Here is a 27,768-nt window from a genome sequence, read left to right as displayed (position 1 = left end):
TGGCGCGTGGCTGGGCATGGGCCAAGGACAGAGTGTGGGCAGGGCTGGCCCTAACTAGGCCAGGATCCCAGGCCTCTGTGAGGCAGGGCTGTGCTGGGTGGGGACCCCTGGCGGGAAACATGTCCTCAGGGTGGTTTCTGGAGCCCAGCCAAGTTCTGCTGCTGCTGCCACCCCCACCCATGCCCTATGCTACACAGTGCCCTGCTGTGTCCTCACCTGCCCTTGTGTTCTGCATCTCGGCCTGCCTCTGCTTCCTGGATTGTTGGCTCCTTCTCTGTTCAGGAATGACTCACAATGACACAGTGCTAGGTGGGTGGCAGGGGCGGGACACCTACCTGTCCTTTGGCCCCTACACACACCCCACTTATCACCTACCCCCATAGGTCCTGAGCATTCCCAGCCCTTCACTTCCTGTCCAGCCTGGGAGCTTGTCTGCACTGGGATCTGTTTTCTGACTCACCTGCCTTTCTCCAGGCAGCTGCCTGCTTGGCAAGGGCTTGTGTGTTTGAAGCAGACACGTGCGCAGCTGGATGTGAGGAGGAGGCCTGGGGGTGGGGGAGTGGCCAGAGGCTGCCTCTGAAGTGCCTATTTGATTTGGATCAAGCACATGGAAGTCTTTTCCACAACAATAAAAGAGCACAATTTTTCTGCCAGAGGAGTTTGAGGCATCTGAGTAAGGCCTTTCCCTAAAGCCTTTTGTACCCTCTTTCTGTTGCCCCCATTCTTAGGAGCTATTGCTGAAATGAGTTGGTGCCCCGTAGAAGCCTGAAAGGAACTGTGGGCACTGGCATCATTTAAGTGACTCCAGGGAGCTCTCACCTCAGCCCCAGGCCTGGGCAGGAGGGCAGCTACCTGATACCGTGTTTCTGTGTGTCATCCCCAGCCCCCAGGCTTAAGCACAATCAGTAACCTAGCACCTCAAATGGAGCCATTTGTCTAAGATACTGGGGAAAGCAGAAACCTACCCAGAGCTGTCAACACTTCTGTTTGCTATAGGAAACTGCTGCCCAATGCCCACTTTGGCTCTTGGGGGTGCATCAGGAGGGCTGAGTGGCCCCACTCCTTGATATGCCCCGATCCTTCGTTCTCCTGCTTCAGTCCTGGCAGAAACCCCACATATGTCTGTCTCTTTCCACTTCCCAGGTTATCATGAAAATGGAGTTGTGAAAGCAGAGAATGGAACATCCCCACGGACTAAGAAACTCAAGTCTCCTTAAGGCCAAAGTGCTGAGAACAGGAATCCTCTTGGTGGGGGCCCAACAGGGAGGCAAGGAACCCAGGCCCCCAACACTGCCTCCTCCTTCCTCCTTGACATGCTCCGTCTCAAATAGCAGAAACCTGTCTTCAGAGAGGGGGGGTTTCTATTTCTTCTTGGCTTTCTCTTCTTATTCTTCCATAAACCATTCTCAATAAAGCCAAAAATCTTCCTCTGTCACTCCCTCAAGCCACTTACGGCCTCACCTCTGTCCTATGTTGGGTTTTCTAGAAACCTAGATCCTCATGGTTATTCTTCTGCTCACCTCTTTTTTCTCTTCCTTCATGGCTGCTGCTTTTTCTTCTTACTTCTTTATTTCACTTTAACGTGCAATTTTTCTGTGTCTGGTTTTTACCATGGGAGGGAGCTAAGATTGTGGTCCTGTCCATCACTCCCAGGACCTGTCCATATGGAAGCCTTGTGCCAAGGAGCTTCACGTGGGGCTGGTAGCAGGCCCCTTGGTGGTCCTTATGCTGATGGGCAGGAAGAGGAGAGGCCTGCCCTCTTGGATCGTAATCTCCTTGGTGCTGATTAACTGATGAGATGTCTGATTCCAGTTCTACACACGCCATCTTGAGGCACAGCAGCCACTGCTGGTTGTGAGTGCCGAGGCATTTGGCTTTGGGACATGGCAACATGATCCAGGAGGATGGTATTAACTCTGTTGGGTCCCATGACTCCAGAGGGCTTCTCGTGCTGGAGTTGTATTGAAACCAGCCTGTACTCACTCTGGAGGAAAGTGCTAAAGGAGGACAAGTCTTCCCACTTGTAGAGCAAGAGCAAAGCATGCCGAGCAGCAGGCAGACTGGTAACACGACAGGAGACACAGGAGTCAGCCTGGGCCATTCTCCAGCAATGCCAGCTGCTGCTGTTTCTTCAACCATTCACCAGCACTCAAAACCAAACAGTTAGCAAACCTGCCTGAGATGCACTGGTCTGGAGTCCAGAACCAGCCAACCCTGTCAGGTCAAACTTTCTACCTTGACTTCATCTCTGTAGCTGCAGAAACACTAAGCCTCAAGGGCTCCACCCTACACCAGTCCCCTGGTGCCCCAGAGAGGGTCACCTGGCCATCTGCCCTCTGGCCTAACTTGTGAGTGTTCTTTGGAATCCTTGTCGCTTGCTGATGTTTATTGAGCACAACTACAGCTAGGGTTGACTCAAGAGTCGCTCTTCTAGCTGGATGAGGATGAGCAGAAGAGCCCTGTTGATAGAAGTCTTCTGTCTCCTTCCCTGTGATGTTCTTTCCTGTCCCCTCCACCTGAAGACAAGGCTGCCAGGTCCTTAAGCTGTCTTACGAGGACTTTCTGAAGGGGAGGTAGGCTTGAAAAGGTCCTGATTAAGAACCCCTGAGCCCTGTGCTGAGGCGACAGGGAGCAGTTCTTGGTGGCACAGGAATGCTTATGTCACCTAGCATACTGGCCCTCTCTTTGACATCATGGTAGAGATCAGACCTTGGATTTTTATCCAAAAATGAGGACAAGGGTTTTTTCATCAAGGCAGTTCCCCTTCTCCAAGTCACTTGGAGAACATTGTAGACGAAGTTTAAGTTACCAGTAACCAAGGGATCTGTTTCCAAACACCACTGTAGACTTCCATCTCTGTCTGGGGTAAGCATACAGAATTGGAAAGACTGCCCTTGGTTTCTTTTGATTGCCCTTAGAAAGTAGCACAATATTTTTGAGAGTGTGCATTTTCCTCTAACCTTCCTCTCCTTCCCTGGGCTGCACAGAAGAATGTTGGTAAGCAGGTAGCTTGGTATTGACTCAGCAGAGCTGATCTGAAACCCCCTTGCCACTTCAGGCCAATAGCCCTTACATAGACAGTAACTGAGTTCATGCTTACCTGGCCTGGAACTACTCATGGAGAGAGTATTGAGCCCAGCCAGCAGTCTCTTAAACCCACCTTCCTCCCGCATTGGCTCAGATGACCTTCTGGGTTCTTCCCAGGCTGTCATAGCCTCACCAGCCTTCTGTAGGAGGTCTCTTACTCTCAGGTGAGTCAGACTGAGCTGCTGAGTCATGCCCCCAGTGGATACTTAGAGCATGCTTGCAGTGTTCTGAGGCCTAGGGATGTGGTAGTGAGCAGAGATCTGAAGTCCTGGATCCAGCCACCCCCATTCTCCTGTATGTGGGTTTTCATTGCTCTGTCCCGGGATACATGGCTCCATGTTTCTTACATCTCCTGCAAGCTTCCAGTGCTGCTGGTGTATCATGCCTTGGCCGTGGTACCATGAACCTTGCGGCTGGGGTCAACTTAGAGTGTTTCCTAAAGGACAAGGGTTGGTTCAGTCATGGGAGTTTGTATAATCTTATTCTGCATTAAAAGAAAAACCTCTGAGACCATGGGGTAAACATGGAATTGGAAAGATCTACCCTGGGTTTCTTTTTAGTACCCTTAGAAAGCAGATCAGTTTTTTTAAAAGTGCATTTTTCCATAATCTTCCTCTCCTTCCTGACATCTTGCCATCCTGGGCTTCAGGGATGTTTGTGGATGCTTAGAGGTTAATGTTAGGGTATTTCCTTCCCCCACCTGCCTCCCTGGCACATTTATGTCACAGCAAAGTCAAGACTTTGGCAAGCTGACACAAACCGTGTTGCCAGAGTTTAAATAACTCAATTCCACTTGATCCTGAGAGCAGGTTGGGCTAGCTTGTACTAACTTGGGCACTGTGGCTATGTTTTCATTTTTATTTAGTCTATCCTGTCCCCAAAGCACCAAGCCACTTGTGCAGGCCCTGCAGACCCCTCCACTGGAGAGGCAGCTTAGCACCATCCGCCAAGGGCAAAAGAAAAGATGCTCATCTACCTCAGTCACTGCCTCTCAACATCCCTGACTGGTACAGCTGCACTCAGATGCCAGCAGATGGCAGTGGTAGGAGAGGGAGGCCATTTTGGTGGATAGAGGAGCCCCTGCTGCCAATTCTCCCAAGTTCAGTGATGGGAAAGTTATTTTTACCTTCCAGGCTCTGATAGCTGCACTATTAATAAGTTTCATGTGTTCTTGTTGAAGGTAGTGTATGGTTCTGGGGGAAAAGGGAGTCTACCACCACTTAAATCAAAAGAGACATGTGTTCTGGCCACCTTCACAGTGTTTCCCTTGACTGGAATCCCTGGGACCCTAAAGCCAGGGGTGGGTTTGTGCATCTAGGTTTTCAGACCTCTTTCCTCAGTACCCCTGGATTTTTGTCTCAGTGGTAAATAAGAAAGAGGTTGCATGCCTTCCAAAAATTCCACAATGTAAAGTTACATACCATGGAAGCTTTAATTACAAGAGGCTTGCCAACACCTTTGGCTGTGGAAGGCCTTGGTTTGCATTTCTTTGATAGGTGTCAGTCTTTCCTGTTTATTTTGCCTATATCTGGGGTGGGAAAAGGTAGGATTGTCTGAACATAACTAACTTCCCTAATGTCTAAGGGCTTCAGTGTCTCAAGTGGATCTTAAACCCTTATGGCCTCTGTTCTCCACTGATGGAAAGGGCTGAGGGCCCGAGAGTCAGGGCAGTTGGGTGGTCTTTCTCCTCTCCTGCTCCTGAGCTTACAGTCTTTTTCCTCAGGAGAGAGAGTGGTGGTTACTGGAGAACCATCAGTTCATTTGAAAAACCTAAGAATAAATTGGAGCCCTCTGGCCCGTGGTCCACTGTGAGGAAGCCTTCACCAGCTTCCCACCTTCTCCCTGTTTGCATGAGTATTAACTACACCTCCTGAGAGGCTAGAAAAGACCACGCCTCCTTTGTGGCCTCACCTCCCACTCATGTCCTCTTTTATGGAGATGGATGGATCAGCACAGCCCTGAAGATAAAAAGCATTCAGACTTGCAGGCTCTACGTAGCCTTTTAGTGTTTGGCAACCCCCGTAGAATTTTTGTGCTTGTCTTAAGCAGATCTGTTCTTGTGTAATAAGTGCCTTATGTTGCCGTGTGGCCTTCATTTGTACTGTATGGCCAGCCCCCAGTTGCCAGGGCTCTGGGCTTTGAGCATATGCAGCCAAGGACACCATCATACCTCACTCAGTACAGTACATATAAAAGGGACACGGACCGACAGTTTTTCCTCATTTACTTTGACACCCTCCCCACATAGTAGTAGGCTCTGTGTTATCTGCTTCATTTCTGCCTCTCCCTGTAGGGGCTCACTTCTGGCCTGCTGGAGGGCTATAGAAGCCTGTGAGTGGCCCAAGGGCAGGCACCTGTGCCTTGTGCTTGTGAAGGGAAGCACCGAGGCTCCAGCACTACCCCTGCAGCCCCTGTACCCTGCCTCACACAGAAGCCCTGACCTTTGTCTCCTCTCACCCCATATTAGAAACAAAGGGCACCCTTGCTGTAACCTCTTCTGATCTATTTCACTTCTGAAAGTTTGTGGAAGGTGTTTACTTGTACTTCCTGGTCCAGAGACCTAACTCCTTACCTGTTTGACAGAGAGTTTAGTCCAGCACTTGCAGAACCGCCACAGCTCCTGATCGGGGTGACCTTGTGGGTTAGTAGCCACAACCTCCTCCCTGCCCCTCACCTGCCTGCATGCCTGTTCCCACCCTTCCGGGTTGTGCAATAACCCTCCCAGCCCGTGGTCTTTTCCACAGGCCTTTCTGTCCCTTACATTGCCCTGCAATAGGTGGGGAGGAGGGACCTTTGGCAGGGGTAGTCATAATCCCTTACAGAAGAAATGTCAGCCATTTCCCCATGTTGCTGTCACTCATGATGCTGGGTGGGTTTCTGTGGCCCTCTTGTAGAACGTGTGGCATCATCTTAGAAGTCTTTATATTTAAAAATAAAAAATCTGTTGAAAAGGAGAAAAAAACATCCTCAGGATGGGACCTAAGTCAGCGTCTGGGAATAACAATCTGTGTGAGGCCCGTGGTGTCACCATCACTCTGTAAAAATGTTTCAGAGTTTCTTGTGCACATGGAGAGGATGGAGAATCAGCCCTGGGTGGAGAGCCCTGAGGTCTGAGCAGGTCTGGCTGTGGGAGTGAGTACCACCGTCCTGTTGGGTGCAGATTCGAGTGTTTATGTATTGAGACTACAAACCTCACTTTTCAGTTCCTCTGAAATAAACATCTGAAGGATGAACTGAGGCTGCTGGTGCCCTGAGCAACTCATAATGCAAATGTGGACAAGTTGTCTTTGTTTTTCTACTTTAGCCTGTTCATGTTATGGACCAAATTTCCACAAGGAACTCAAGGAAAATTTGTACCTGCCGTATTTATGCTTTCATGTAAAAGGGTTGGGGGGAGGGATGTCTATTTTACTTTTGGTGAACTTTTTTCAAAATCCTTTTTCCACTGTTTCTGTCTGGTTTTAAAACAAATTACAGTTTTGTATGGATTTTTTAATGTACATTTTGAAACAAATGATCAAATATTTTCTGTAATAACTGAATAAAAGGCATAGAATTATCAGTCTTAATTGTCTCTGAAATAACTTGACATGCCTCTATGTAGGAGTGCTTTTTAATCTGGATACTTATGTTGGTTTACTTGACAAGTGACTTTACATCAGTTTTAGCCCTCATGTGTAAAACTTTTCACTCCATAGTCATTTCTTGTGTTTCTTGAGATATATTTGTTCACTGTGGTGATATGAATCAGGGAATTGGAATGAAGGATGGAGAATCAGTTATAAAAAGTGCTGGGTGGTAATATGTATCATTTTAATTCAATCTATAACAAGTAAAGTAGAAAAGGGGATTTTCTTAGCATGGGGTTTGTGAGCAGGCGGCTCCAGAAGGAAGCTCTCTATGCTTAATGCCTGCTATCATATGATGTCATTTGGCTTAGAGGACATAGGCTTCAGTGCCACCAAGTATGTTGGTGCTGACTAGAAGACATCCCAGTTTTAGTAGTAATGGTGGGCACTTAGGATTTTTGATGTCACTTATATGGCCTGTTGTTTCCTGTAGCTGAAGCTCAGGAGATGAGCTTCAGTTAGTTAGTCATAGACATCCACAGGGTGTGAGAATTACCAGAGAGCATCTGCTTGAGGTGAAGGTGAGTGGACCTAATCGGGGAGAGAGGAGCTTTGGCAGGTTTGAGTTGGAGTCCTGCTGTGTGTGAGAAACTAGGTGACTCCAGCACTTAACCTCCCTCATGAGAGAAGATAGGTGACCTAGCTAGGGGTTTTGTTTTTGTTTTATAGGAAATAGTGATAGTGAATACTAAGTTCATGGAATAAGTAAAGCTGTCAAACATTTTTTTAAAGTGAACCTGTTCATACTTGGGTGCCAGCAAGATATTCGGGAGTCACTTACCTAAGTGAACCTCGATTCTCTGGAAACATTTAGAGAAGTCTTCTCCACTTGTTGGTCCCAAACACCCTCAAAGACATGGGTTTACTACACCTAATTATTAGGTGGCATTTTCAAGGCCCCCTAGTGGTATAGACAGGGTGCCAGCTCAGGTCAGTCAGTAGTGGCTACCTCACAGACTATCTTCCTCCAAAAGATATGATTAGCCCTGAATCCACAAATCACCCTCACGAGTCTTAGACGTATCCTTTAGTTAAAGCTGATAGCTGTGGCTTCCAGTGTGCCTCCAATGCCAGTGCTACTTGGTAATGGAAATTCTCTATTTCTGACTAAACTCCTTGGTGGCCAATTGGAAATGATGGCCATTTCTTCCTACAATATTGCTTGCTGTAGGCTAACTCTGCTGTCTTCCTTCACCTGAGCCCAGCTGTAACTGTGGCACATGGTAATTAGTGACATCTAATGGCTGCACTGCCATTCAGGATTTTAGTAGGAAAATGATTCGCTCTGATTTTGGTGATTCCTAAAGTTGCTGCCTTGTGGAAACTTAACGGGTGAACAGTGTGAGGACACCAAAGAAATGCCCTGCTGGCTAGGGTCTTTCATGAGGTAGTGCTCATACCTTGTGATGGTGCTGTCAGATCTTAGCTTCTCAATCTTGGGTGAGCTTGGGAAGGGAGGCCAGGTGAGAAGTAGAAAGCAAGCTTGAGGAATATATAAACCTTATTCAAGCTAGCTGAGATGCTTCTAACAATTGTAGTGGGGCTGAAAGTTTAATCCTAGTACTCAGTAATTGAATAGAAAGATATTTCTTGTATCTGGTGGAAAAGATAAAGGGAAATAAAAAGAGTTAGAAAGTCTACGAACACTTGGATTTCAAAGGGCAGGTAGAGGGGGATGTTCCTAAATCTCCATTTCAGCTAAGGCCCAATGTTGAGGACAAAAATTGGTAAGTATTTCCACATGCTGCCAATTGGGCTGATCCATGAAAGATTTACATTGGAGGGACCCAAAGCCTTTGTGAGCTTCTGTCTTCCTCAAGAGGCAGGGATGATGGAGAATGGATTGGAGACTGTAGACTTCTGAAAAGGGCATCAGGATATAGCAGGTCTGCAAGCTAAGTAAGGGGTAGATGGGATGGGGATGACTTTAACAGATGTGGTTTGATGTGTCTCTTGGAGTTTGGAGAGCACAAGATTTGGGGTGCCTGATTCTCATCTAAAACAAGTCTCAAGGATAGCTACCTAACTGCAGAACCAAGAGAATCTTTCAGCATGAGTGCATACCCTAGCAGGGCTGAAAGGGCCCCATTCTGACAGATGAAGAGCCTGGGCAGCAGACTGTTACAGCAGGGCAGTCAGTTGGCTACTAGACCATCTGCATCTGAGAATGGTGCACAAGGAGGTTCCCTGTGTGAAGGTGCCCTAAGAATACACACACACACACACACACACACAGTGTCCTTGGAGAAAGTGATAGGCTTTGGACATACGTTACTCAGCCTTCAACCCAAATTATGATGACATTACCTGATAGAAATGAAAAGTTTCCCTTTTCTCTGGTTCTGCCCTCTAACCCTTCCTAGATCCTACTTGGGCCCAAACAGCAGCTGGCCTGAATAGAGACAAAGGGAACAAAAGCCAGAGAAAGGACTTTTCCTGTCCCAACACATACACTCTACTAATGGCTTCCAAGCCTGAGGCAGGACTGAGCTGGGAAAACAGGATAGAATTTAGTATTTTTTAAAGATTGAAGTGGACTTTTTAAATATTTGAGAATTTTAAAATAGTTATGAATGACTGAAGGAAACAAAGTATGGGTTCTTCCTGAGATAAAAACCTGGAGCAAAAGGAGGCATCAACAATGCATCTACAGCCTTTAAACTGGTTAAAGGTAACAGCTCATTAGGGAAGGAAAGATCGAGGGCAGCTTCCCAGCAATTGTGAGGAGGCCCAGGCATCCTTGGTCCTGTGTAACTCCATCCTCATTCATGCCATATTTTGGGTGGCGCAGAAGAATTTGAGATGGCATTTGAAAAGATGAAGTTGGTAACTGACTTCGATTAAAGAGCAGCACTGGCTAGAAAGTCATTTAGAACTCATTAGAGAGCCAACAACTGCTATCAGTCTTCCCCCACTATCTTAATGCCAGACGCTCTAAAAGAGCAAGTTTTCTACTTTTTAAAACAGCACCCACATCAAGAAAAACATTTTCCTTCATAACCCATCAAATATACTCAGGAAACAAGTTTCATGAAAATACATACTCTACATTTGTTCCACACCGATCTTTTATATTCCATTTTTTAAAAATGCAGGTCAACTAATGGGCCTTGAACCAGAGTTTTAAAAACACATACTATGTTTCTCTACAATATCTGGACAGGCAGGTAGGTAGTGGTGGGGGCCATTGGCTGGCAGCAACATCAATGCTATGCACTTATTTTCAATATCCCAAATGTTTCTAGAAAATTCTCATTCATCCTGCACTTAATCATGCTATATCTGTTACAGTTGTCCAGAGAAAACAGAACCAACAGAATGTGTATGTATGTGTATAGACATATACAAAGAAAGAAATGAGTAATAGTATAAATGATTACTACCATGAGAAATGATCCGCATTTTGGAGCCTAAGCTCCTTAAGCTGAAGGTGAGTTGGCAAGCTAGAGCTGAGTGAGAGCTGAGGCTATAGTTCCAATCTGAGTCCAAATGCCTGAGACTTAGGACAGCTGATGGTGTAGCTCCTTTCTGAGGCCTGAAGGTGAAGGACTGTTGTTTCAGTTTGAGTTTGAAGGCCGTCAGGCAGGAGGAATTTGCTAGTACTCAGGGGAGGGTCAGCCATTTTGTTTTGTCCAGATGACTAGTTGGGCCCAACCACTTTGGGGAAGGCAATCTGCTTTGCTTACCAATTCAGATGTATTCTGAATCAAAAACAGAATAATGTTTGATGAAATATCTGGGTAGTCTGTGTCCCAGTCAATTGACACATAAAATTAACCATGACAATACCCCAACCACCCAAAATAAGGCACTAATCCTATAAAAACCAATTTAATTGAGATTTTTTGGAGAAGTGAAATATAATCAAAAAAGAAATATAACTTCAGGAGCTCTACAAGATATATTTCCAATTGTGGCTCCAACATAAAAAAATTATATTGTATTCTCTCATCAGCCAGATCAGTTTGAGAAAGCACGAACAAAGTTATAATAGTCAATTCTGTCTTCTCCATGAGAGCACATCCTGATTAACTGCAGAAGAGAGCAAAGAGAACAAATGAGACAGGTGGGCTTCCTTCAACTTAACTGCAGAGCACACTTATCCCCCACCTTTGTAAACCCAAAGTTCAGTTTTTATATCCTCAGTTGATTCATAAATGATCCTATGAACCTTGTAGGTAGGTCAGACATTGCCATCATCTTCAACTTAATGAAACCAAAGTTGGATGGTATAAATTACCTGCCCAAGATTTCAAGATGATCACCCATATTTATAAGGGTGCTGTCATTTCCAAAGCAAATTGTTTCAAGTAGAAGCCTTTGTCTACCAGGAAATAAGACTCTTATATAGTAGGTTGCTAATATTGCAACCTAATAAAAGAATCTAGTTCTATTACTGTTTATACTGTGTCCCCTGAAACTCAGCTGTGACTGATAACAGAATGATTTCCTGTGGTTGTCTTTGTAAGACATGTGCAAATCTACCCCACCTTTCCCTTCCCTGTCCCACTTCCCAATGACAGCCATTCCTCTCTCCCAAGTCAGTTCCCATGTCATATGGTATAAATTACTAAAAATCAAAGTAGGCATGCTGTCAATCTAAGGTATGGGGAGTTAACTGGACGCTTGGCCCACATGAACAAATACCCTTCTTTCTGCCCGCCTCTACTCCTTGCTAATATTCCTGTTCATAAAAACTACTCATCTATAACCTAGTCACTTTAGCCCTAAACAAAATCCTTTCCTAAATGAATCTTTAATTCTGAACTTGGTTTTTGCTTAAATATCTTCAAGAAGGGCTATAGAACTTCAATGTTCTTAGTGTGAATATTTTGAAGATAGTAAGCCAGAGTCCTTGGCAAATGTGTTAGGGGGATGGATTTTGTTCTGACTTTCAGGGGAACCCTGACTAAAGGAATTAGTAATGAAGGAACAGCATGAAACTTAATTGATTTATGAAAATTCTAGGAGAAGAACTTCCTTGCCTTTTGTCTATTTGTGGCTGACCATACCCTTTACATACTGCTTGGGCAGTGTTTGTGTCCACATGCTAGCCCTACTGAGGGGCTAAGCTACACGTTGGCTGTGAAGGGCATTAAAGGCTTTCCACCATCCTATTCAATCAACTGATCTTTGGGTCTCCTCCTGGCAGCTCCCCATCCAGGGTCATCTCTGCTGCCTTCCTTCAGCCCTGACGTATTGGTCTATCAACACTCTGTGCTATCTAGTCCCAGGCCCACTTATTGAGAAGCCCTTCAACAGAAATTAAACAAGGATGCCAATGCTAGAATCGGGGAAAATACCATAATCAAGGACAGTAGTTATGATTGGAATATCCTAAATCTCCCTCATTTAAAATAAAATACACATACAATTGCCTTTAGGAAACAATGATTGGTGCTTAGCCTCTACAATCAACCCCCAAAAGAAATTCATACCAACCTCCTTAACCAAGGAGTCATCAATTGGGACGTTAAAGGATTCACAGATTTTAAAGAACATCTCTCTGTCCACATATCCTAATGCTTCCTTGTCATGAGCTTGAAATGCTTCATGTATGTTATCTTTGCATGAATAATCTTTCAGTTGCTTCTGGACTGTGTCAATTAAGGCTTCCAGTTCCTGCTTGCCTGGCTCCTCTTTAGCTTGCTTGCTGTAGAGAAAGGAAGGACATGACTAGACATGGTATTTATTTATTTATTTATTTTTAAGAGAGAGAATTTTTAATATTTATTTTTTAGTTTTCGGCGGACACAACATCTTTGTTTGTATGTGGTGCTGAGGATCGAACCCGGGCCGCACCCATGCCAGGCGAGCACACTATCGCTTGAGCCACATCCCCAGCCCTGGACATGGTATTTATTCTTGACCAATCTTATCTCAGTGACCAAAGTTCTCACTTGGTGGAGTCAGGGAAGCTTCTAATGACAAACAGCTTTGACAAAGAGCTGACCAGTAGAACACTTGCCCATGGAAGCTGGCTGATGACCAATGCCCACATTGGGAAGGCCTGACAGGGGGCAGTTTTTCATTGCCTCTCTTTTTGCCATATGTTAAATCACTGCACCACAAAGAGCCAAAGCTAATACCACCGCCATCCCAAATTTGGTATTTACAGGAACCACATGATTGTCTCTTCCTGCTTTGCAGATTAACATTACCTATCTAAAAATAAATGTCTGAGTGTTTTAAAAATATGCATATAACTATGCAGCCAGAAATCTCTTGTAGTTTTAACTTTCTTTCTCCAATTCTCCCTGAATTTTGTGAAGGCTCATCTATGGAAGTTAAGGGGCTGCCCTATGTGGTGGTGAGAAGTTTAAGCTTAGCCTTTACTGAAATGAAGAGAAATTAATAACAGAGCATTAGGAAGAGGAAGGCCTGTCCCTTCAAAACACAGCACCCTAAGTAGAAGCTCAATTTTTATTTCCTTTGAACAAGAAGCAACAGCTACAAAATTGAGGAATTTTAGAGCTAGAAAAGTTTCCCACATATTCATAAATTCTTTTAGAACAAAATGAACCCAGATAAACCCAGTAAGCATTCTTCCCTTTTTCAGTGATTGGAAAACAGACTTAAAGACCTATCCCAGATTCACATCAGAGGCAAGACCAGAACTCACGTCTTACTCCATTCCAACATGTTCTTTCAAGGATGCCTGACTACCTCTTACTGAATCCCTCTCCTGCCATGACTTCAAAACCACTAACCCACTGAATTTCTATTCTTATTTTTTCTTGTATATAATATTCAAAAAGTTCACTGTTGCAACTAGCCTCTTTTAAATTAAGTTCCTTTTACCTACTGTTGATGGTTGCTGGGAGAGATATAAAGTGGTATAATCTTTCAGGAGTCATTTTAAACAAGGAGCAAATGGTCAAGCAAAGAATTCCAAATAATTTATCCTAGGGAAATAATCATGGATTGTATGAAAAGATAAATCTATGAGAATGTTTTTAGATAGGCTAAATAGCCAAAAATACTAAATTGGTTAAAATACTTTAATCAAGTAATGGAATAATAATGAAGCCATCAACAATGCTGCAGAGAGTGGAAGATTGTTAGAAAATTGAGGTATTAGAGTATGAAAACAAAGTGCTAGCTTTTGTGTAAAACTCATGGGAGAATAAAAATATATATTCAACTTTGCCTATATTATGTAAAGAAACTCTGGGAAGATAATTTAAAAAAAAGAAAACAAAGTCACCTATGGGGGATGGAGTAAGTAGTAGATGGAATATTTGAGTATAAGGTCTACCCCAAATATATTAAGCTATCAATGTTCCATAAAATATTTCACAATATCAGGAATATTTATGGTAGGCTATCAAGTAAAGTCAGTTAAATAGTATGATAGAATTAGTATATTTCATATGCATATTAAAAAACAAAATATTAGAAGTCATCTCTGGGATATGAGATTTTCAACATATTTTTGCTTATATTTATTTGCATTTGCATGGAAATGGAAGGAGACCCTCATTGTTATACAAAATTACATATAAGGGGATGTGAGGGGAAAGGAAAAAACAAAACAAAACAAGGGAGAGAAATGAATTACAGTAGATGGGGTAGAGAGAGAAGATGGGAGGGGAGGGGAGGGGAGGGGGGATAGGAAAGGTAGCAGAATACAACAGTCACAGTATGGCAATATGTAAAAACGTGGATGTGTAACTGATGTGATACTGCAATCTGTATACGGGGTAAAAATGGGAGTTCATAACCCACTTGAATCTAATGTATGAAATATGATATGTCAAGAGCTTTGTAATGTTTTAAATAACCAATAAAAAAATTTTACTCCCTTAATTTAAAAAACGTGAACATGTTATTTTTACAGTATGGCAAAACAATAAAAATCATCATAAAAATAACCAGTAACTAAATGACCTATGGCATTATGTATTATAAAAGCAGACTATGTTTAACTGATGGGTGTAATTCCAGTGATGTATACTAAATTATAAATGATTGTCAAGGAACTATTTTAGTGTCACAAACTATTCAAACCTCATTCTGCACATAGTTTCAGGAATTAGAGCCATGGAGCATATTAAGTCAAAATGTGATCATCATCCAATCACTTTGGGAAAAATGACGAGTAACAAAGACAATACTTCTTCCTTCCCTGAAGATGTCAGATGTCCATTTCCTTTCATACATCAGGGAAATGCCCAGGCATCAGCAACCTTTGAACAAGATGGAATATATGCAGAGATAGATGGCAAGGAGTGGTATTGTTTAAGGCAGGCATAGTTAAAGTTAGAGCCCCTAATTTATTATGAGGGCACAAGCCAGGGCCCATTCTATAAGGGAGCAGCAATTCGTAGGCCAAGTTGTTGCTCCCGTGGGTCAAAAATGGAAAATAAAGATATTGTGTCCACCTAAAACAAAAATAAATAAATAAATAAATAAATTTTTAAAATGGAACTCAGGGGCCTGCTAGTTATGCTTAGCAGGAACTGCCTACTGAGAGGTGGCTAGAGAACCCAATACGTGGGATAAAAATTGTTCCAAGCCCTCCAATGCTCTACCTTTACTTTCCATAAAAGTGAATGTGTGTTCTATAGAGTGATCCCATGGGTAAGATGGTAAGATGAATGTTAATGATTTTTCAGTCTGCTCTTAGAATATTCTGCTACAAGCACCCTGGCAAGTCCTCTACTTAGCAGGAACTGAGTGGAACTAATGTATTTTCTTAAGTAAATAGTCTGAAATCCTATTCTCCCTTTCCTACAGTATTTCTTTTGGTGGAAGGCAGTTCTAATAATGTGTCAGAGCTTTAAGTGGCCATTTCTATTGCAAAGACTCAGTGTAGACCTCCTGGCGTGACCTTAGCTCTTGATCTGTAACCCATACCTCCCCTTTGCCCCAGTAAAGGTAAACCCATCCCAGGACAGGCAGTCACTGGCCCAGGGAGCTTCGGTTATGGCCAAGAGTTTTACTAAGTGAAAACGTGCCTGATTTATTGGTGCTTTTCTCTGGAAAAGCAAAAAGATTGTAATACAAAACTTGGGCTCTGGACTCAGAGCACCTGGTTCAAAATCTCAGCTTGGCCATTTTAAGGCTGCATAATCTTCATCCAGTTCCTTAACTGCTCTGCAACTCAGTGCTTTCATCTGTAATAGGTGGGGGAGGGGCGGCAGTTAAAGGAAACCATCTCACAAACACTCTTATCAGAATTAAATATAACATATAAATGACATACTGCCTGACACAGCAGTGACACAACAAATGGTAGTGCTTAACCGAGTTCCTTTTTTCTTTTCTTTTTCTTTTTTTCTTTCTTTTTTTTTTTTTTTTTTTTTGGTACCAAGGATTGAATCCAGGGGCACCTAACCACTGAACCATATCCTCAACCTATTTTATTTTTTATTTTGAGACATGGTCTCACTAAGTTGTTTAGGGCTTCACTAAGTTGCTAAGACTGGCTTTTCACTTTGTGAGCCTCCTGCCTCAGCCTCCTGAGCTGCTGGAATTAGAGGTGTGAGTCACGACACCTGGATCTAGTTCTTTGGCCTTTTACCATTTGCCCTTTCCTTTTTTCTGGCCTGGAATATAGATGTAAAGTTAGAGACGCAACATGACTTTGTGGCCACAGAGTGAAAAGCATGATGACAAATGGTACTTGTGAAAGCTGAGAAGAGAGTGAGACATCAGGTCTCTGATGGCATTATAAAGCCCCCACACCAGCCTGAGTCTATTTACCTCCAGACATAATGTTCCATGAGAAGTATCAAACTCCACTGGGTTAAGCTGATGTAAGTTTGCTGTGTTGTTACTATTGCAGTTATCATGTGCAGCAAATGTAACTTCTAACTGATAGAGAGCTTTAAATTAGGAAATGGTGTTGAGAAGGAAAAGAAGTCAGAGGCAAGAAATTATAGAATAAAACAAAAGAACACAGTGTATTGGATGTGCTGCAAAATAGAAGAGGTCAAGGTTATCTCCAAGGTTTCAAATCAAGATATTGATTGCATTAAGAGGGGAATTAGCATTTACTGACTGCCTCATGTGTTCTCATCATTATGTTGGTGTTTTATGTGTCGTCACAATTCATTGCTATCTCAACTCCATGGGACAGATAGGCAGAAAGAAAGAACAGGGCCAAAAGCAGGTGAGCTGGAAAGATGAAAATGACAATGACTTTTTTGTTGTACAAAGTGTGAGGTGCCAATGATTCAGATGGACAAAATACCTAGAACCTACAGCAGACAGAAATGTAGAAATTCCTTCCGGAGAATGGTTAGCATGGAGAGCACCTCACACACTGTGTGATGTTAAGGGAGTTTAAAGAAGGCAAACAAGAGGACCAAAAACTGGACCTGGAGAAACACCAGCCTACTAGAAGTAAGTAGGAAAAAGATACATAAAATAGGCTTTAAGAGAGGTAGGAATAATTAGCTTTCCAGAACTTAAAAAAGAGGGCGTCAAAAGTGGGTGGTTAACATACGTAAGTCAGGAAGGCCAAATACTGGATTAGAGGATCAGGAAACTGGCACAGAGGCCAATCCAGCCTGCTGCCTGCATTTTTTTAGGCATAAAGTTTTATTGGAACACAGGAACTCCTATTCATTTACAAGTAGCTGCTTTCACACTGCAAGGGCAGAGTTAGGTAGTTACAGAGATGGTATGGCCCACAAAACCTAAATCATCTCCCAGTTGTGCCTTTATAAGTAGATATTTGCCTGCTCCTGCTCTAGATTCCAAGCTCCCCATTCTCTCATATATTTATTACAAGGTCTGACATATGGTATAAGCTCAAGAATATGTTGAATTAATGAGATGACACCATTATATCTGGAAAACAGAAATGACCTTCAAGAAAGCAATTAACAAGGAGCGCTTCGATTTTGGAAAAGTCAGAATGTGGGTTCAGACACAAATAGAAGAATTAAGTTTGGAGAAATAGGAGCTACTTACTCTGCCAAAAGAAGGTAAAGAAACAATGAGTAATAATATAGAAACATTATAAAGGAAAGAGTGGAAATACTGGATCACTTTGATCTCATATTTGAAGCTAACTGCAAAGAAAATATAGAAGAGCTTGGGACTTAAGGAAATGGAAAAACAAATGAGAATATTTGGAAATTTCTCCTTTGGAAAAGTGGCAGGAGAGAAAAAGAAAGGAGAGGAGGTCCTCTTAAAGTTGAAGGTCATAAATGACACAAAGATAGAACAAGAATAATCTATCTGGACTTGTGTGTTACGCTAGTCAAACATGCAGGTTTTGTGTAGAGCATGGGTTTATGAGCATGGGCATTTGTTATCCTTAAATCTGAGTTAAAAAACTGCAATGAGAAATCAAGACCCGAAAAGAATTTCAGAACTTCAAAATGCAGTCCAATACTCAGCTACCATTCTAATTTTCTGGTTCAGAGAAACAAATAGCTGACTCTAAATTTTCTTCTCCTGAAACTATCATGTGACATAAAAATTTTCACTCAGGCCTGACAAATACCTTTTCATTACTCTAGTCAAATAAAGGATTTGTATTTTCTTACTGTGAGATTCATGATAAGATGGGAGAGGTACAAGCCAAAGATGAAACGGTTAGAAGACAAAGAAGGTATGACACTTGGATTCATATCTTGAAGAATTCCCTCTCACTTATCTCTGACCCATCAAAAGAGAGGAGAAGTGAGGATCAAAACAAGGATAGCAATAGATTTCTTAACCAAGAACTTGAATTTTTCTTTATTTTTATTGACCCCCCCAGTGGTATTTTTTTTCTCAATACAAAATCAAAAATGTGATTTTTCTAAAAGGTAATTTGCTGAAACAAGTAGCTTTCTATTGTCTGCTGGTATTTGCACAGACATGGGGAAATTACAGAACAAAGTTTTTTGAGAAGTACTTGAATTAAATATGACCATGGATGGGCCCTTAGTGGTATTTAGTCCCCACTAAGCCTTCCGCTTTCCTAGACAGCCGCCCTGTTTCTTCAGGTCTGAGACAAATATTTTAACATCTCTGGAATTAGGATCCATTTTTTCAGTTGATGTGGATTTTTTTTCATATATCTGTGGATTATAATTAGCATTTTCTCTCTTTTTTATTAGGAGATTAAATAATGTTACGTCTTTTTCACTTTATTTTTATATTCATTTTTAACTTCATCTATATATTTAATAAATAAAGCATTTCACAACTTCTATTCTTCCTACTGACTACCTCACTGGCACAATCAGGAGGGGTCCCAAGCATATCTAAGTACTTACCAGCATCTGTACCCAGGTGCCTTGCCTTACTGCCTGCTGCCAAAGAACAATGTTTCAAAGAATAATCCCAAGATCCCTGAAGGTTCCCAAGATGCTATTGGGGGTTAACAAAGCCAAAACTATCCTCATAATAATTCGGTCATTATTTATCATTTTACTCAGGTTTTCTCACAAGTGCACAATGGAGTTTTCCAAAGATTCACAAGGAATGATATCATAGAAGTCTAAATTAAAAAGCAGATAAAAACTCAGCTCTCTTCTATTAGTAAAACCAGACATTAAAGAGATTTGCAAAAGTATGAAACAATGCCATTCTTCTCACTGAAGGCTTTTGATTGAGAAAATGGAGGATTTTGTTTCCCCACAGAAATTATATTTTTTTGTTAACATGAAATGAGTTTATTTTTCTTTTAAAAATTAATATTTAAATTTTTCAGATATAGTTTGCATGCTAAATATAAATAAAGATACACAACAATTCTTTAGGGTCCTCAATAATTTTTAAGATTTCAAAAGTGTCCTATGACCAAAATATTCAAGAATGATTGACCTAGATGCAGGGTTAGTGCTTCTACCTAAAGCCACCTTCTTGTCTTGAATACTAACCCCCATACTCTTTCACATACTCTAGCAATTCTCTTTCTTTCCCCCCCCCCTTACAGAATTTTCATATATAAAATGCTGTTATTTCTTCTATTTTAAAGCAAAAACAAAACAAACCTGTCTTGAATTTTCTTCCTCTGCCAGCTTCTCCATTCCTTCTCTGTTCACCTTTGCACCAAACCTTCTCAAAAGAGTTATCTGTACTTCTGGTAAAAAATTCCTCTTTCCATTCTCTCTTAAATCCACTCCCATTAAATTTTCTTATGCCTCTCTTTGCCCTAAAACTCCTCACTAAGCTCCCCAATTCTGTGCAAAATGCCAAATCCTTATTTGACACATAAATCATTCCATCTTCCTTGATACACTGACAGTTCTGGATTTGCACAGTTCTAAGATGCATGAATCTCAGTCACCACCATTTAGTAAAACAACCCAGTCCCTCAACAACATGGTTCAAATCCAAGTTACCACAGTTTATTAACCTTGAGTAATTCATAAAGTAAAAACTTCTATGTCAGGTCATTAGTGAACTAATTGTAACATAAATAGCAGATGCACATTATGATCAGTGACAATCACATCACTTGTCTCCAAGTCTATTGTCTCTTGGTTCCCGTGCATCTGTTTTTCAGTTCATTCACAGCCAAGTGCATAACTACTTTGCCTCCTCTTTCTTGGGGACACAGCAACATGATACTTTACAAAAATGGATCATCAAAAGAGGGAATTGTCCAAAAGTGAAATTCTGGTCAAACATAAATGGAGTTATGAAAGAAACAGTTGACTGTGGCAATGTGGATGCTGCTTTCTTTCAAAAGACGGTGGATATGTGGCCAGAGGAACTCCATGAAGGTGAAGCTACTGACACAGGTGAGGAAAGCAGTTGCAATGAAAAGGACGAGAATACCTTGGAGGCCCATAAAAATACTGCTGTGAGAAGAACTCTCAGAGACAACTTACCCTCAGTAAAGAAATTCTAGAATATCTTTCATGACATTTGAAGGTAAAAATGATAAAAATGTTAGAAATTGACCAAACTTAAACAGGAGTATGACAATGTGCCAAGTCACAGAAAACATGTTCACTCTGTATCACAAGTTACACAATTAGAACAAGGCAAGCACTGTTCAAACTACTCTTGATACTTTTTTTTCAAAAATAAAATACTTTACTTCTCAGTTCCCATTGTTTTAAACTACAATGTGCTGAGTAAAAACTAGTTTTACCATTTTTTTGTTTCCCTACATGAACATAATGATCAGAATTAATATGGTGACAAAAATTTTTTAACAGAATAATAGTAAGTTTTCCTGTATTACTACAGTTGTTTTTCACAGTCACTCAATGGTGTTTCCAGTCCCACACAACTGAAAAAGGAGGACTGTCCATACTCTCTTTATGTGACTTCCAGGTTGCCATACTCTCTTGACTTTTTTTCTGCCTACTGGTGGTCCTTTCCAGTTTCTCCTGTTCTTAGCATCAGAGGACCTCAAAGCCTAGCTGCACTTTTTCTTTTTATTTTTCTTTTTGGTACTGAGGATTGAGCCCATGCTTTACTACTGAACTACAGCCCCTTTTATTTTTTTACTTTGAGATAGGGTCTCACTAAGTTGCTTAGGGCCTCAAAAAATTGCAGAGGTTGGCCTTGAACTTGCAATCCTCCTGCCTCAGCCTCCCAAGTCACTGGGATTACACCACTGTGCTGGGCTATTCACTTATTTATCTATACTAACTCCCTTTGAAATTTCATTCAGTCTCATGGCCTAAAATATCATCTATATGACAACAATTGCCACATTGACTTCTTCAGCCTAGACCTCTCACCTGAACTCCTGACTTACATACCCAACAGTCTATATGACATCTCTACTTGGCTATTTCTTTTAAGTATTAAACCTAGTATATCCAAAACCAAAATTCCCACCTTTATTCCACTAAAAACCTCCTCTATCTATAGTCCACATTTTTCCATCTCAGTTGATGACAAGTCCTTCCCTCCTGATGTTCATGCCAAAAACCTTAGAGTATCCTTAACTATTCTCTTTTTCTCACAGCCCCTGTATAATCTGTCTGTAGTCACACTGGCTCTACCTTCAAAATATAATGAAATCACCACACTTTTCCCACACCTCCACTCACCACCCTGGTCCATGCATCATCATGCCTTGCCAGGACTACTACTGTGATCCTCTTAGCTGGTCTCCTTCCTAATCTATTTTCAATAGAACAGCCAGGGTAATTCTTTTAAAACATATATCACATCTTGCTATTCCTCTACTCAGAAAATCCCACGGATTTTCATTTCATTCAGAGAAAGACCAAGATCTTTCCACAGACCTGTTAGGCCCTACACAACCTGGCCCTTTGTTAGTTTTCTAATTCAATCTCTTCTTCTCCCTCACCTCCCTCCATGTTAGCTACTCCCACTAGTCTACTGCTGGCCAGTGCTACCTGAATACTCTAGGCTGGGTGTGTGCTACCCCTCAGAGACTTTGCACTCTTTATACAAGCTATTCTTCCAGATGTCCACCAGGTGAACTCCCCAAAGTGTTGCTCAAGGTCACTTTCTTAAGGTACAATCATCCACACTAAGTGACTACAACCCAGTTCCCCCATCCAGAAGCCCTTATCATGTGCATTTTGCCCTATTTTCCCATGGCATTTGTCACTTAGTATACTGTATAATTTACTTATTTGTGTTAATATCTATCTCTTGCTGCTTAGAAGGTCAATTCCATGATGTCAACAACTTCTTGTCTATTTTATTTATTGCTAAAGCTCAATGACCTAGTGATAGCATCTTAAATACAGGTATTCAATAATTATTTGCTAAATAAATGTAGCTGAAAAAGTTCCAAGTTACTAGTTATTATACTAAATTCAGGGAACTTTTTGTGTAGATCTAATAAACTCCAATATGATGAGGGAAATTTGAAAATCTAAAATATTATTACACATTCATTTTGACAAGAATTACTTCCTGGAAATTTTGCATATGCCAAGGCCAAAAAGGACCCTAGGCAGTCAAACATACTTCTCTAGTTCTGGTGCAGGAATTTCTTGCTTTCGGACATGGTTCTGAATTGACGAGAGTGCTTCTGGTGAATACTGGGCAGCATTGCTCTCCATGTATTTTAGAACATACTCATCTATATCAAGGATGATGAATCGGTGGCCAAACACTGGAAAGAGGTAGCAATACACTTAGTTTTATTGTTTCCCTCATGTGATCAGAGATAAAATACTATTAACACTCCAACGATATCACCCAGACTAATGAATTATCAATAGCTGTATAAATTAATATGCAGTACTTTTCTCAGCTTTTAGGAAGACCATTGTCAACACCTAACTAACATGGTTGCATTAATGTAAAAAATTTAGTGCCAACAAATGCAACCAATCTAAAGTTTAATTGATAAGGAATGAGGTTAAGATATTATACCACTTATAAAAGTCTACTAGATTTATCTCATCTGGAATAAAACCTAATTGCCTCTCACAAAACTTAAATTAATTAAATTACAACTAAGAAGAACCCATTTACTCAGTCAGTGGGAAATTCTGAACTGTGTTTGGACCTACCGTCAATGACAGCACCAATGAAGAAGTCGCTAGGGCCATAGTAGATGGGGTTTTCTGCCTCAGAGAATGGTTTAATAACTCTAGTCTTCCCAAGGTACTTGCCCCCAATGATACCAGAATTTCTAACAGGAGGCTCAAAGATACTGATCATGTCAGTGGCTAGAAAATAAGAGAAGATAAATCGGCGGTCTTTGTCTTCTGGGATAGGGGATTCCTAGAAGGGTGAAGAAAAGAAGATGTTATGAAGATTCCTAATCTAGCCAGTTTCCCCAAATTTAAATTCCTACAGAGCCAGGTATATAATAAAAATCAATCAATAAACATAAGTTCTACTACATATTTTATGCATTACAAAGCACATATAAAAATATTGGGGGCTATGAAATAAGTGCACTCATAAGTAAGATATAGATAGCCAGGCATGGTGACGGGCCTGTAATTCCAGTGGCATGGGAGGCTGAGGCAGGAGAATTACAAGTTAAAAGCCAGCCTCAGCAATTTAGTGAAGCCCTAAGCAACTCAACAAGACCTTGTCTCCAAAATATGAAAAAGGGCTGGGGATGTGTCTCAGTGGTTAAAGACTTGGGGTTCACTCCCGGGTACCAAAAAAAAAAGAATATAAAATCAACAGACAAAATAATATTTTCTTAACAAACATTACATATTGTATGGTCTTGTATACCCTTTGGAGGGCATGTACACTGTTTTGAAAATCACTGTTCAAATTCTGTTTTTAATGCTCTTCTAACCCTTCCTCAAGTCCTCAACTAGCTTGCTAAGCATACAGTTTACCACTGAGCTACACTCCAGGCCACAACTTTTAAAAAATATGATATATTACTGGGCATGGCGGTGCACACCTGTAATTCCACCTACTCAGGAGGCTGAGACAGGAGGATCACAAACTTGAGGACAGCCTCAGCAACTTAGCAAGACCCTAAGCAACTTAATGAGACCCTGTCTCAAAATTTAAAAAAAAAAAAAAGAAATTGAAAATTTGAGTAGTTGAATGATTTGCTCCTCATTTGTGAATAATGTAATTACATATTTTTCAAAGGACCTAACATAGTACACTAAAATTCATATCAGACATCCACCATGTGTAGTACCTGATGTAAATAAACTTTGTTGAGCAAATTGGATTCTTCTGTGTTTTTGGTCTTCAGAGTTTCTTTGACAGGCAGGACATGCACCAGAACCAATTTTTCTCTTGTAATGGCATAAAGTTTTTCTTTTGTGCTCAAATTAATGTTTTTACACTTCCCCAAGTTCCTGGGCCAGCACTCTATTCTGAGTCCCAGGCAGTTTACCAGCAGATTTTTACTTAGGCAACAATCACCTGCCTAGCTTTCTTTCACTTTATTGTCTCACAACATGTCCAGTGTCCTTGTCTGAACTCCTTATATTAACTCAATTATACTGAACCTATTGATATTTGTCTCTGGTCATTTTTAACTTAATTTCCCTCTTTTCTTCTGAAGTCCCCACCTCACTCCTACACCTTTCCCCCTGGTTGTCCAGCATGCTTTCTTTTTTTAGAACTTTTGTGAGGAGCCTAATAAATACAGTTCTCTACTTTAGCAAATAAGTCAAAAAAAAAAAAATTTGAAAATTACCTTGACCAGAAAGAATATCACTTCTTTTTCCCTGACTATTCAAAGATACCCACTATTTCATTGCTAATAATTCTGATGGCTTTCTTTTAAATGTTTTTTTTTTGTCATGAACTACAACAAAGAGAGAACTACAAAAACAAAGAAAAACCCGTAATATACAGCTCAAAGAATTTCACAAAGTGAACAACCATGTAATCACCACCCATGTCAAGAAATAGAACACTGACAGAACCTAGAAAGTGCTCTCTATATGCTACCTTTCCCCACCAAAAAAGCCACTATCTTGAGTTTTATGGTTTTCTTTATTATCATCACAAACAGGCATCCCAAAATAGTTTTGTTTTGACTGCTTTTAAATCTTATTTTAAATGAAATTATATGACATGTATGTATTAATTTGTGTCTGTAACCTTACATTTTAAATTATGTTTGGCCAGGCATGGCGGCACATGCTTGTAATCCCAGCAGTTCAGGAGGCTGAGACCAGAGGATCACAAGCCCAACTTAAGCAACTTAGTGAGACCCTGTCTTAAATGACAAAAGGGCTGGGGATGTAGCTCAGTGATTAAGTGTCCCTGGGTTAAATCCCCAGTACTCTCAAAATTATGTTCGTATGATTTATCCATGCTAATATTTTAGGCTACAGTTCACTAATTTTCACTGTATAGAATTCAAATCATTGTACAAATTAGCCATAATTTATTTATCTATTCTCTAATAGGTAGATACTTAGGTCTAGTATGGATATTATGGCTATTACTTTTGGCTATTATAAATTATACTGTTATGAACATATTTATCTTTTGGTGTATAAATAGAATACTATCATTTTGGCACAATATGATATTCTGGACTATGCTAAATTGTTTTACTAAGTGGAAGTATCACTGAGAGTATGAGAGTTCCTATGGCTCTATATTCTCACCAACATACTAATCATTCTGATGGGCAAGGAGAACAGTTCATTGAGGTAGTAATTGGCACTTCCCGGATTACTGAGGAGGCTGAGCACCTTCTCATATGTTTAAAGGCTTTTTTGATATTCTCTTTTATGAAATGCCTGTTAAGAAATGAATTGAGCTGGGTGCAATGGCACACACCTGTAATCCCAGCGGCTTGGGAGGCTGAGGCAGAAGGATCACCAGTTCAAAGCCAGCCTCAGTAACTTAGTGAGACCCCAAGCATCTTAGCAAGACCCTGTTTCAAACTAAAATATAAAAAGGCCTGGGATGTGGCTCAGTTGTTAAGTACCCCTGGGTTCAATCCCCCATACAAAAAAAAAAGAGGGGGTGGGGGAGAGAAAGAAGGAAGGAATGAAGGGAGGAAGGAAGGAAAGGGAAGGAAGGAGAAGAAAGGGAGGGAGGAAAGGAAGAGAGGAAGGAAGGGATGAGTTGAGATTGTCCTTCACATATTTTGGATATGAGTTCTTAGGATTTCTGTAGCACACATTTTCTCTCATTCTGAGCTTGCCTTTTTTACTCTCTCAATGGTGGTTTTTGTTTTTGTTTTTTTGGTGTGTTTTTGGTTGTTTTGTTGAGGAACAGAAATTCTTCAACTTAATGTAGTTAAATTTACCCATTTTTAAAACAAGTACTGCTTTTTGGTTTCTACTAAATAAATCTTCTCTACTACGAATTAAGATTATACTATCATTAAGAAGTTTTATTGTTTCACCTTTCATATTTAAATTTTCAATCTATTCAGGATTAATTTTTATTTTTGGTGTGAAGTAAAGTTCAAATATTTTTATTTTTTTTCCATGTGGATATACCTGTTCTGATATAATTTATTAAAAATAACTTATTTCCTAACCTCTCTGTAGTGCCATATTTGCCATGTATCTTACACATATAGCTCTGTTTCTGGGCTGACTATCCTAGTCCATTGGTCTAATTATCTATCCTTGCACCAAATGTATATTGATTTCATTACTATAGCTGTATAATACATTGAGATGTTTTGTTGAGAAAATCCACTGATCTGATTCCCTTCCTACAGTGTTTTGGCTATTATTGATGCTTTGCATCTCCACCTAAATTATAGAATTGGTATGTCAAATTGCAAAAGTAAAAACACTTTGGGATTTTGGTTACCACAACTTTGAAATCATGAATAAATTCGGAGCAAATATTTTTGTAATACTGAAATTTCTAACCAATGAATATAATATGCCCCTTCATTTATTTAGGTCTTCTTTAATTTTCTTTATAATGTTTTAGGTATTATATACCTTTTGTTTGATTTATTTCTAGGAATTTAATATTTTTGGTGCTATGGTAAATGGTATTTTAAACTTTTTTTGTTTACTGATATTTGTATTGACTTTACTAACATAGAATGTAGATTATTTTTATTTTCTACATATAAAACCACTAATTTTGGATAATGAAATTTTATTTTTTCCTCTTCAATCCTTATGCATTTCTCTGTCCTTTCCTATCTTATTGCCATAGCAAGAAATTCCAGAACAATGTTGAACATAGGTGTGAGAGCAGTCTTGCCTTGTTCCTAACGTCAGGAAGTATACTGCTCACATTTCCTCACTATGTATACTGTTTACAGTAGATTTTTGGCAGATTGCCTTTAAAAGATTAAAAAAATAATGTTTTATTCTCTATTAAAAGATTTGTTTTTAAATCATAAGAGACTAATTTTATCAAATGCTTTTCAGAATCTATCTTTTCTCTTTTATTCTACCAATATGACAATTTTTCAAAACTAAAATAGACTTTTTTGGTTTGGTTTTCAGTTTTTGCTGAAATTCTCTATCTTATTGTTTACCTCCTTAAACATGGTTTTAAAAATGTTTGAGTTTAGCTGAGCATTGGTGGCTCACATCTGAAAGCCCAAGTGGCCTGGGAGGCTGAGGCAGGAGGATTGCAATTTCGAAGCCAGCCTCAATAAATGAGCAAGGTGCTAAGAAATTTAGGGAGACCCTGTTTCAAGAACTAAAAAGGGCTGTGGATGTGTATCAATAGTTAAATGCACCTGGTTCAATCCTTCGTACCAAAAAAAAAAAAAAAAAGG

The 27,768-nt window shown here is 40.5% G+C and overlaps 2 protein-coding genes across 2 annotated transcripts in view; one reads left to right on the top strand and one right to left on the bottom strand.

Annotated features, from left to right (window-relative positions):
• Tram2 (translocation associated membrane protein 2) overlaps window positions 1-6,656 on the top strand; it is a 76,175-nt gene extending 69,519 nt beyond the window's left edge. Inside the window, exon 11 of the mRNA XM_015487847.2 lies at window positions 1,144-6,656. Coding sequence (XP_015343333.1) covers window positions 1,144-1,217 — 74 coding nt within the window. The 3' untranslated portion in view covers window positions 1,218-6,656. The remainder of the gene's footprint in view (window positions 1-1,143) is intronic.
• Window positions 6,657-10,531: 3,875 nt separating this feature from the next.
• Efhc1 (EF-hand domain containing 1) overlaps window positions 10,532-27,768 on the bottom strand; it is a 52,657-nt gene continuing 35,420 nt past the window's right edge. The window contains exons 8-11 of the mRNA XM_015487846.2: window positions 23,126-23,339; window positions 22,575-22,722; window positions 12,159-12,369; window positions 10,532-10,748 (exon numbers count right to left, since the gene is read on the bottom strand). Coding sequence (XP_015343332.1) covers window positions 10,677-10,748; window positions 12,159-12,369; window positions 22,575-22,722; window positions 23,126-23,339 — 645 coding nt within the window. The 3' untranslated portion in view covers window positions 10,532-10,676. The remainder of the gene's footprint in view (window positions 10,749-12,158; window positions 12,370-22,574; window positions 22,723-23,125; window positions 23,340-27,768) is intronic.

Source organism: Marmota marmota, unplaced genomic scaffold, assembly GCF_001458135.2.
Source record: "Marmota marmota marmota unplaced genomic scaffold, marMar, whole genome shotgun sequence".
Lineage (NCBI taxonomy): Eukaryota > Metazoa > Chordata > Mammalia > Rodentia > Sciuridae > Marmota > Marmota marmota.
This window is presented reverse-complemented; position numbering and strand designations above follow the sequence as displayed.